At 43.5% G+C, this 12,465-nt stretch overlaps 1 protein-coding gene across 1 annotated transcript in view; it reads left to right on the top strand.

Annotated features, from left to right (window-relative positions):
• LOC126443274 (uncharacterized) overlaps positions 1-2,885 on the top strand; it is a 32,931-nt gene extending 30,046 nt beyond the window's left edge. Inside the window, exon 4 of the mRNA XM_050090891.1 lies at positions 1,078-2,885. Coding sequence (XP_049946848.1) covers positions 1,078-2,555 — 1,478 coding nt within the window. The 3' untranslated portion in view covers positions 2,556-2,885. The remainder of the gene's footprint in view (positions 1-1,077) is intronic.
• Positions 2,886-12,465: the final 9,580 nt, after the last annotated feature.

Raw genomic sequence — 12,465 nt, 5'->3', positions numbered from 1 at the left:
CAACAAAACGAGACTCAAGCTCCTTCCTTCTACAACCACACAAGATCCGTGATTGCCTTGTCATGGAGCTGAGATACTGAAAACTTCTGTTGTACAGAGAAATGGAAGTTCCCATTCATGTAAGCTTCGAAAGAATGTGGTCCTAACAGGTATTCTGATCACACAATGGCCCACATAAGGTGAGGTAGGTTCCTTTCCAACTCTTGCTGATAATGGGTACTTTCCTTAGACAATAAAACAATATTTTTCCTGAGCAAACAGTGGTATATGGCACATTTATACGTAAACAACACTCTTGAGCGAGACATGGCACAAGTCGCCACAAGGAAGTACGGTAGGTTACAAATCGTTGCTCCACACCATTGTCAGATAATTCAGTAACAAACATGGGCCTAAATCCTTTCGTATTCATATTTTTTCAATATGGTCGTGCATTGTTGAACAAGATGCTTGAAGTCCAACTACTCTTTTGCAAATTATTTTCATTGGAGACTGCTCATCTGATTAAGAGTGGGTGACACACGTTTCCTGTCACTTTTTATTGCTTCCAATACGTGGCCTGTCTTTGAGACAGCCTGAAAATACTGGACATTTATCTCAATCAGGCATGGCTACTTTACGAGGGGGACTGAGGCAAATGGTCTCATCATGCGTTACATAGTTTTTCCTATCTGCGGACGTTCATGAACCCACGAATCCTCCACTAATCCCTCCTTTACAAGATGGATTCGGAACTCAAAGACTGCAGTGCTGAAACAAAAATATAATTCGGATAACGTTGTTTTTTTCCATGCAGGACTATCAATAAAACCTATTTACTTCCTTATCTTTAGTATGTCAAGAGCGATACAGGGACTTCTTGGGCACCCTGTAGATGAAATAGACGTGCATAGTAACAATGATACCTGTCTTTGTTAATACTCTTACTTTGTGTTGACATGCCGCCTTACATAGTTCTGGGTAACTGAACCAGGGTAATGCGGGTAAACGACGCCCAGGCTCGTCACCCAGAGAAGACTTTGGATTCAGCTGCCTGCAGTGTACGGCCACCACCTACTTGCTGTCGTTTTCTTGCAGACGAGGAGTGGCAGCTGGAGGACAGAAGCCACGCTACGCTCTCCGTGGACACTGACTGCGTGCAGCTGTTGGTGAACGCCCTGGACCACCCCACGTGTCCGCTGGAAGACCTGCCACTGGAAGCCGTGAAGCAGCGCGAGCGGTGCCGCGAGCAGCTGTGGGACGACGTGGTGCAGAGGTCGCCCCACATACCCGTCACCAGCTACCTGGCCTACACGCAGAGGGCAAACGTCAACCTCTGTCTGCTGGCCTGGATGGCTGTCAACTCGTACGGCATTTGTCAGGACGTCCCGTTCAGTATGATACAGTCCGTGCACGATGCTCGCTGCTATTTCGATAGTCCTGACGATCAATCGTGTCTGCAGTCGAACGCTACAGACGCCATCTGCTCTGTTTCCAGAGCTATTCTGTTGCTAAAGTGTCGCGACTTTTCCTCCATTAAGACTTCCCATAATTGTACGTTCAGTACGTTGGGATCTCTATGGTCCTATAGTACGAGTAGTATACTGGATCAAAAGCTAACAGAACAAACACTGAACTACAAAAACAGTTTAACCAACGCCACCTTGAAATACAAGGATTTCAAAATTGACAGCTTGAAGCCTTTAGAAATGTCATTTATACTGATAAATATCATTTTCCGTTTTTCGACTGCCGGAGTATACATGTACCTTCCCCAGTTGCGCAACTTGCCTGGAAAGATACTCTTGTCCTTTCAGATCACGTGCATAGTCCAGATCCTGTGTTCTGAGGTCGTGTATCGTATGGCAGGCGTCCCTGACTTACCTACAGCAGTGCTGATAGACAGCGCCCTCACACTTCTCAGCTGTTTCTGGCTGAACTCATTCTGCTACCACATGTACGCTTGTGTTCGCCATCTCAGGCTTCCTAACCAGCTACTACCTGCTGAAGTAAGCCAGTTATTCCGTCGTGAGGTGCTGTGCGTGTTTATACCGTGGAGTATAGTGTGTGTGGCAGCTGTTGCTTTGGAAAAGACGAGTAAATATTACCTGATCTACAGTCGCATAGTAGTCCTTGCAGGGATTTCAGTGTCTGTGGGATTCAATTTCGTTTGTCTCGGACTGCTTGGATACATGTACCTACGTAATCGGTGCTCCATGCGGCAACTCGAAATTGTTGATAACAAGAAATTTGCCTCAAAGAAGGAATGTCTTTTTATGTCAGTTAAGGCCATTATATTAAGTGGAACAGGAATTATTATTAGAATTGGGTTCCACCAGGCTCAGGGAATAGCGCAGGTAGTGTACTATATGCATCTAGTTACGATGGTGCAAGGACCAGTGCTCTTCGTCTGTTTCGTTTGCAATGGAACGACGCTCCCCATACTGAAGAACAGGATACTTCTTTGGTGGAACCCAACCAACATCCCTGCAGGTCTAGAGCTGTGTTCGGCAGCCGAGAGGAATCTGGCCAGGAGAAACAATGAACAGTCTCCCTTTTCAGAATCCTCGCTGTAGCCTCCTTCAGTATTTTTCGCAAATAACTGTCTCCACACTACACTGCATTAAACCCAGCAATAAAATGGACTCTACCTGGTATGACAATATTAAATGTCATTAAATCTCATATCGTACAGCCAGTACTTCTCTTTCCTAACGTCTCCTTCATTTATAACTGTGTGCTTATTTGTGAGTGGTAGCCTCTGTCTACCTACTCTAATGCACTGAGGCTACTCACTAAAATTGTTGGGAAATGCTTCGTGTATACAATAAGCTGCGTCAATCACACGGCCTGTTATATACAAGGAAAACGCAGCACGTTGTCGGAGGAATTCCCGTTCGTCAGTGTCATCTACCGTGGCGATGGTGCATTTCTGGACATATGTTCGTATGACGTTTTTTCTCCGTTTTCCGTCGAGGATCTCTCTTTGCAGTTTGTCGATTTTATTAATGTATTATGTATGATATTAGTATATATCATATTATGTCTGAAACAGAAAAATTTTCCGTATGTGTGTGAAAGATGTACTTTTACGTGATTTGTAATTCAAGTACCATGACAAGAGACATTCAGATACTTATAAAATCAAAAGAGAGGGGCGAATGACTGAAGTGGTGTGTGCATGAAAGTGTAAATGGGTTTGTTGAGCTTATTAGTGGTTTGATTACATAGACTGGCTCAGACAGGTATAGTAAGAAAGTAACACATGACTTGTTGTGCGAAATGTGGCTTGAAGTGAACGCAAAATGTCGAATGGCAGAGTTATATGAGATTAGCATTATTGGGTTTGTGAGACAAGACGGTGATTTGTTAAGCTAGAGGTTTGTAAGGGTACTATGGCAGATGTTAAAAGTTAATGTTCCACGTGCCACTCTTGGGCAAGGAAGAACATTACTTAAAGGCGTATTTACAGAAACAGTACTGTGGAAGGATAAACTTGTGCAAGTACTGTGAGTCCTGGAAAACATGTGCCATAGTAGCTTCACTAGAAGCGCACAGTACGCCGAAATTGTTGTGATTCGTAATGAATAGACGATCTCCCATTTGTTCAAATAAAACCTGAGTGAGCAAAGTAAAGGAGTGTCTGTGTGAATTTAGTATGCAGCCCAACTGAAAATCCTGTGATAAATAGTACTACGTGGAGTGATTTTCGTGAATTTTGCACTTAGCAGGCACCCGCAGTGTTAACCGCGATTTCCGTTTGGACGCAGTGGAACCTGAGGGAGGCAGGTGCCGGGTGCAGCCCGCCAGGCCGCAGAGGGGCGCCGGCAGCTCAACAGATTCTGTAAGACCGTTTGACGGAGATTTGCAGGCCGTGCGCCTCGATTCTCTCAGCGCAGCGCCAAGCCAACCCTGCCCGCTCTGCGTGACGTCACGAGAGCGCGCCGCGGCCTTCTCTTTAGGTGGTGGTGGGCCTACCCACACAAGCGTCCTGCACCACCGGGACACGTGTAAAGTCAGCCCGACACAGTGGTCGCCAGCCGAGCCTCGACCCGCTGGAAAGTATCGAACCTCATCGCTCGAAAGCCAGTAGGTAACGGCCCTCGTGCTACCTACTTACCCCCGGCAAGATCCCGAGTTCCGACCGCAGTACTGGGAACATTCACAGCCGAGTCCAGGAAATTACTTTCGACTGGCTGTACGAAATACACAGTTCAAACTCAACAGGAAGACGGTCACTCAAAAAACATTACTCCCAGATTTGGATAACAAACTGAGATTATCGCTATCCAATTACCCCAGCCAAGTCAGTCTGAGTCGGAGGACCACTACCAATTCGCTAACATCACGGAGTTTTCCCTGAGCTACAATTCGCCGTAAACGCCCACACTGATTACTATTTCAACATTCGCAGATAACGACAGGAAAGTTCTTAGGCGGTAATCGATGCGCGCAAACGAGAACGCGTTTGGAAACTCGAGAACACTGTGCGTCGCGACACAGAACTCCGCTCCAGAGCGCCCGCGACCCGCCACGTCGGCCACACGGGCGCCGACGGCCAGCTTTCGGTTCCCCGAGCTCCGAGCCTCTCCACGAAATCCTTCTACACGTGGGCCTTTCAGCCAATCAGGAGCAGCAGAGGACTGCAAGCCCCACCACTGGCCACTCCCTGCTGCTGCTTACAGCCGCTGCTGTCACGTTCTGGTCTTCAAAAAGCCGAACCAGCGAGCAGATATGGGTGGTCAGGGAATCAGCTGTTACAACCCTTTGACTCGTGGGGTATCAAGCATTAACTTCTGCAACCGATATACCTATTAAGGGCTTTCCTCTGATATATCTGGGGACAAGCATTCTCGCAGCCGAAACTGCTTGAACTGTTGTTACATGTACGTAGTTGTTCGACAGCACACGTGTTACTCAGACGATGTCCCCTGCAAAGTGCATCATGCGTAACTCGCGCCACTGCCGTCAAATGCAGCATTGTCAGAGCGACTCAGACTTGGGATCGGCAGTCTGCACAACCGCCACACTTGAGACAGGGACGACCAACCCGCATCTGCCGAGGCTAAAGGCACAGGACTCGAAGCTGACTGCGAGCGTTCTCAAGCAGAGCGGGGGGACTATGGATCGCGGGACGAACAACCCGCATCTGCCGAGGCTAAAGGCACAGAACTCAACGCTGACTGCGAGCGTTCTCAAGCAGGGCGTCCTGTTTCCGATATGCAACAACAGTTTTCAGCGCACCAGACTCAAGTAGAGAACTCTGTCTCCACCAGATCTCCAGAAACGCAACGCTACGCGAACTAGCCGAAATCCCGGACAAGAAACCCGAAGTAAACAGGCAAAGCCGCCACAGACACGATACTCCAATTACAAAAAGTTTACACTCATCCAAATACATCTCACGAAGAACAAGGTTTACAACTGGTTGGGTGCAGATGGAATTAAAGCACATCTAACACAGCTTATGCCACATTAGCAAACCCTGCAATAAACTATAAACTAAGAATGTGGCAAAGAAACCGCCAAATCGTTGTAACCTGCACTAAAACAGTTGCCTGGGCCACCAAGTCGTTCACAAAAAAATCCGAAAAAATTTGCATTCACCACAACACACCCATCAGATATCGAAACCCGAGAGAACAGTTTGAGTTACTTGCCGATCTGAAGCAACAGTAACAGAAATCACACCGCACGCCAAACACTAAGCAAAAGAGAACCCACGCAGACTCACGCTCGCCTTTGTGATAACCAATTTTGACCGTGATACAACAAACGAAAAAACTGAAGGGGACCTAAAGGTACCGGGAAACTAAATGAAAATTCCCCGCTATTCCTTCCAGTCATCTATAGTTACAAAGAACCAACAAACAAGCTACTTGTTCACCATTTCAGAATGCACTGTGTACCTCACAAGGTTGGACTATTTAAACACTACCTCCTCAATAACAGCTACGTCCATATTGCAACACTTTCCAATAAGCCACGAAAAGCTGCGATATAAAGAGAAATGTGAAGAAGGGAGTCGAGCACATCGAATTTTTAATGGCAAAATAGACCCGAAACAAGAAGCACCAAAATGCAGGAGCTGCAACACTGATAACGTTAATAGTGATGAGAGTTGCAAAGAAAGACCAAAACAGCCTATCTCAGCAGACAAAACTGAATACATTAAGCGCATTGATGAAACTATCACGGTCTTCGTCCAAGAATGTCACGAAAACAATCAAACGGAAAACATACTCTGAGTCTTCACTACAGCCCTTCACAACCTGATATTTGTAAGAAGGGAAATAATAACAGCAGCTTCTAAAAAGCTCCTACTACGTTCTTTGGCGAACACGAATCCACGTCTATATCGCCATATTGATAGACAAGGAGGCCTATGCCCAACCTAGCCTGAGACACCCGGAAACAAGAATTAACCTTCACATTCAAGCCTAAGAAAGATATTGCCACTATCTGCATTGTCAACACACTGGGTTTCTGCTCTAAAAACAAACTCCCTAAAGGCATAGTAGAGAAAAAGAAGTTGGTATTATAGTCGCAGCACATACCTCATGAGCAGATAGAGAAATCAATCTAGATAACTGTATCTGTCACGCAAACCAGACCGTAGTAGAAGCTGAGATAGATGCTTCAGAGTCTTTCACATAAAACACCACAACGATGTATCCTGCCGAGGAACCGCCAACTGATCTCGTTAATTATATACCCTCATTGTGCCCAGCTAAAGGAACAGGAGACTCAGTACTAGATCTGCGATATTTGCTGAAAAATTGAACAAGAAAGATATTAAACTTGTTGTAGCCATTTTGAATCACGCTAGACTCAGAAATGACTCGCCGCCTTTTATCAATCACTATGGCACTTCTATCTTAGAATATATACTACGTACAACATAGCTACCCAGATTCTGAAGCTACACTGAATTTGGTGACTGCATAGCTAACGAATACCTACCATTTATTATGCTGTGAATCACAAAAACTAGGAAAAAACTTAAAACGATGATAAACTCACGAAATCGGATAGTCGAAAAAATCAGATTGATACGTTTTAACACAAAACCTAACGAATCAACTATTCAAACTACTCCTTAAGACTCCTGACGTACATAAGAAACAAAATTAAACAGTAGGGAAATTCTGTAGACCAAATGGATATCCTACGATTGGCTTGAACGTTTTCAATGACCTAATAAGAGAAACCCACCAAATGATGTGCGAGGTAATCACAAGAATTAGGTCGCACAATAGAAGTAGTTTTCGGAAAAAAGTTCCAACAGGTCATAGCACACCATTTGCGAACAGCCATCCTTAATAGCAGATGAGAATGTCATTCATTACTGACGACCTCAAAAAAGTTCCTCAAAGTGCTACAAAAACATTCACGGTCATCCGTGGTATCCAAAATTCGATTAAACCGACGAGGAAATAATATTCGAAAATCCGAATGCAACCGCTTAACATCCACTACTTTATAAGATTGACGAATATGAAATGGAAAGAAAGCAGCTCAGAGACTGGAAGCACTGGAAGATAACAAAATAAATCACTCCTTTCACAAGACACCTGCCTCAAACACATCAGACGTTTCTTCGTCGCGGCCATGAAACTGAAAATAGTCTCTCTAAAATAGAAGCAAGCTAAAATCAAGATGATTTCCCAACCCGAAAGACCAAAAAACAACACCAAATTATAGGTTACCGTGCTCTCAGTGACAGGGAAAGCTTTCGAGACAGACCAAAATTGTTCAAGGAATAGAGCAACATAATGGCACAAGAACAAGCCGGGTTCAGCGGCAACCACAGCACAGGTGACCCGGTCCCAGGACTGAGCAGCAGAGCGACGCAGGCTGAACGCAACACGGCAGGCGCGACGCCGGCACGCTTTCTCGTGGACGGCGAACGCGCCTTCCATTGGTTGTGGCATGCTGGGCTGCTCTTTGAAACGTTACTTTTGAACTTCGCATGCCAAAGTGTGCAGTTTACTAAAAATGTTGCTGGAAACAGGTAAGTACAAGCGAGCAGGTCAGCCCCTTCAAAAACAAGCAGGAATCATCGCTAAGCAAGTCGAGTAGATTAAAATACAGTGGATCCACGAAATCTATCCTTCATCACCAACCCGTGATATTCAACTACCCCTACTTTAAATAAATATGTATTCCTCACGTCATCTTCAGAGGTACTCTGACAGTCAGTTATAAACAATGAAGAAATACACCAACTGGAAAATAAGATGTTGTTGCGCTCCTTAGTGTGAAGACTGGTTTAAAAAATAGCTCTCCATTCTACTGTATAACTTGCAGGCCTCTTCATCTCCAAGTACATACTGCAGCCCACATCCATCCCAATCTCCTTACTGTATTCAACACTTGGTCTTCCTCTACGATTTTTACCCTCCACACTTCACTTCAAAACTAAATTGGTTACCTGTCGACGTCTCGGAACGTGTCCTACTAACCGCCCCTCCATTTGGTCAAGTTGCACCTCGCATGTTCCCACGTTTCTCGGTAATCCAAACTTATCTTTTTACATTCTTCTGTAAATAATTTGTGTTAGTATTTTACAACGACGAGTTATTAAACCGATAGTTCAGTAATTTTCACACCTGCTAGCAACTGCTTTCTCTGGAACTGATAACATTACATTCTTCTTAAGGTCTGTGGGTGCTTCGCCTGTCTCATACGCCTGGCACAACAGGTGGGAGAGCTCCGCCGTGGCCGGCTCTCCCGAGGCTGCCTGTAATGCTGCCAGAAGACTGTTTACTCCCTGGGCCGCGTTTCGACTTAGATATTCCAGAACACTGTCAAATTTGATCTCGCACAGTTACATCTCCCACCTCATTTACATCCATGACCACTTCCCTATCTGTAATATTACCTTCAGTAAGATATATATCTGACATAACTACATTAGCAAAAAACAAAACCTATGTGATGTCATGACAGCAGAAATTCTAAATATGATGTAGCTGTGCTATTGACTATACAAAGACTTAGACCACTACACTATTCAGAATGACTCCAGTTTCTTCTATATAACATGGCACTTACCTCTGACTTACACGGTTATGTTACAAATCCCTTCGTATCATACTAGAGATTAGTTCCTAAGCATTAGTCTTAAGGACTACTAGTACAATGTAACAGGACACAAAATGCCATAGCGATCAACAAACAATCGCAGGTTATGCTTTTTTAAAGGAAGGTTTTAACCCACTCATAAGGCGAATGCCAGGACTCAGCTGTAACAATAACATCGTCCTCCAATCCGCCAGGATTACACGCTGTGTCCAAACCAAATAAGAGCCTCAGATTAAAGATGAACACTGTCACCACATCATTAAGCACATTTCCGTTCAAAGAGTAACACGTTTGCTAGGGCACATTGCTGCTTGTACTAAACTTAAATATTTTCATTTTCACCTCTCCCCTGTCAACAGTGACTGTAATTTGGATCAGCAACTCAGAAACAGACATTCTTTAACAAAGTCAGTCTGAAATAGTCGACGAATGATCTTGACATTAATCACATTTTATTAAGACCTGACTTATCAGGTGCTGCAGATAAGTAATCTTATGTATTTCTAAAACATTAAAACTTAATTACGAAACCTTTTAATTTTCTTGATCGCAAAAACACATTGCTTTACCATTCATTACACGTTTTGGTTGCCAATCAACTATTGTTAGCTTGTAAAAGAAACAATAAACAGGGAATTGCCTTAGATTTAACCAAATTTAAGGAAGTTACGTAGTATTGCGTAATGATATGCCAATCATGGTAAATGCAATGTGGCTATGAATTCTGTAGGCTTGAACGCCATCATCTAATAGCATATCTTGGAACTGTGTAAGCAATTGGAAAGTACCTATCGGGTGAATGTGAATAGTAAACTGTTTTCAGATATTAAAGAATTAAGCAAATAGAAATAATGAAAACATACCATGCTGACTAATGAACCACATTTTCCATAGACTATTGGTTACACCAACGAAGTTACAGAGTGCAACTCTCAACATATAGTAACAATCGAAACACACTCTTTCGTTAAGAATAAAGGCGCTAGCCCAGCTTAAGAAGCGAAAGTAATTTAAGGAAGAGACACTCTCTCTAGTTACTTATATCGGAAATGAGTATGAGCAGAAATTAGTAAGTGTATCTGCCTTTTTGGCCCTATCAGCTGTTCTCGACACTGCTTGGTGAGAAGCACTTCTTTAGAAATTCACGATTGTGTCGTAAATTTAAGGACTTACTTAACAACATGCTAAACAATAGAGCATTTCATATCCATTCTCACAATGACAGATGCAGGGTAATTAAACCAAATGATAGTTTACTTCAAATGTCTGTTCTGAGTCCACTACCTCTTTGGTCTGTACATGCACAGCTTACCAAAAGTCTTCAAAAAAATTGATTTATACTGATGACATTTGCTTGGTGGCCCAGAGCCTCAACGTTTATGATGCTGAAACCTCTTTATCCACTGATATGGAAGTCTTAGATGTATACATCAAGAAATAGTGGCTCCACCTAAATCCACAGAAAATAATTGTATCTACATCACATCTATGCAGAAGACAGTCAGAGTGCTCACCAGAAGACAGATTCAGAGAGCAGGTCTCGTTGTACTGCATTACACCATAATACATAGGAACAGCGCTAGATAGAACTCTTGACTTACAAGTAGCACCTGAACTCAAAACGAGAAACAACAGTCTTAAAAATTTGGTGGTATCTTATGGGGAGCTAATGCTCGTGTTTTGAGATCCATAGCTCTAACCCTATCATAGGTGCTCTGTTGCTGAAGCTTACTGTTCGATCAGAATCAATAGTGCTCATACTAAGAAGATAGATGTCCAACTGAATCAGGTATTATGGGATGTATTCAGAGTACAATCGCTCTAAGACTTCCTGTTCTCAGCATCATCCCACCCACAGCTCTAAGAAACCAGCTCTCCTAAAGGTCTGGAAGAACATTCTGAAGAATCCTCAGCTAGCCAGTCATCGAGATGCTCCACAGGCAGAACATCAACACTTGAAATCAGGGAAACCGTCATCATGCACAGCAGAAAACCTCGTTGTGTTCTCTTTGATTGTCAACCATTTACGGGAAATTCAGTGGAATCCGTCACCAATAGTCAACAAGCATCTAGTCAAGGACCCATTCATGCAGGCAGGATTCGATCTCCCCAGACATCAGTAGAGGATCTTGAAATGGATTAGCAGTGGAGAAGGCTGATGTCCTTATCTTAAGTATGGGGTGAGTGCTCTTTTTACAGACAATTCAATGTCGCTTTCTAAATATTCCAGTTTGAATGGCCTCAGTATTATCATAACAGAAACAGGGTCACATGTTGCAATACGCTTGAGGCAGGTACATGTCCTGCCCGCTGCTGTGACGCCACGTGATTAGCAAATCTATTGCTAATTCCAGAGACCTCTTTATCCTCAAACGTGCTGATTCGATTATATGCATGCTTAATTAACAAGATATGTAATTACCCAGGGGCTGTCTTCTGGATCCTGAGGTGTACGTCATAATTTCATCAAATAATTACATATGATTTATCAGTTATGCTTCTCCCATGGTCTTGGTCTCTGTATCCTGAAGTGAACTGGGCTGTGGATACTGAAATAGTACTTACCGTCGAGAGTCGCGGCACAGTGTCATTTTCACTATGTCGTCACTGCTTAAAAAGTGTGTTAATTGCCCTGTCGTCGTGCAATATAATTTTTGCATGTTATTGCATTAAGTCTTGGGATTTCGAGGTCATCTATACTGCAGAGAGGTATATAAACCATACAGCTCTATGATATTATCAGTTCGTTTCAGAATGCTACTATTTACCAGTACATACATGTTAGCTTATGGTTCAAAACATGTATATGTAGGATTAGCATGAGATTGTGAGTGTGACGTTACAGTAGAAACTGAGGATGTCCATCGTAATGTAAAACACAATTTACAGATACGAGTTAGGGCGAGCATTGTTTGCCGATGAAGCACACTGAGAGGTTGATGACAACAGACTACGATCCTTTTCAACTTCCTCTTCACATGAACATCTGTAGCAATAAGGCAACCATCATCGACCTGTATAAAAGTGTCGTGAAGTTGTATTGGTTATGCAGTGCGCTACGGATTGCAACAGACAAATACGGTGGCAAGTATATGTGAAAGCGTTACTAAACGATGTTGTATGTTATGTAAGTGAATGTTGCATACAAGATGATTTAGAACAATATGTAAACATACACTCCTGGAAATTGAAATAAGAACACCGTGAATTCATTGTCCCAGGAAGGGGAAACTTTATTGACACATTCCTGGGGTCAGATACATCACATGATCACACTGACAGAACCACAGGCACATAGACACAGGCAACAGAGCATGCACAATGTCGGCACTAGTACAGTGTATATCCACCTTTCGCAGCAATGTAGGCTGCTATTCTCCCATGGAGACGATCGTAGAG

The sequence above is a fragment of the Schistocerca serialis genome, unplaced genomic scaffold (assembly GCF_023864345.2).
Source record: "Schistocerca serialis cubense isolate TAMUIC-IGC-003099 unplaced genomic scaffold, iqSchSeri2.2 HiC_scaffold_1428, whole genome shotgun sequence".
Lineage (NCBI taxonomy): Eukaryota > Metazoa > Arthropoda > Insecta > Orthoptera > Acrididae > Schistocerca > Schistocerca serialis.
This window is presented reverse-complemented; position numbering and strand designations above follow the sequence as displayed.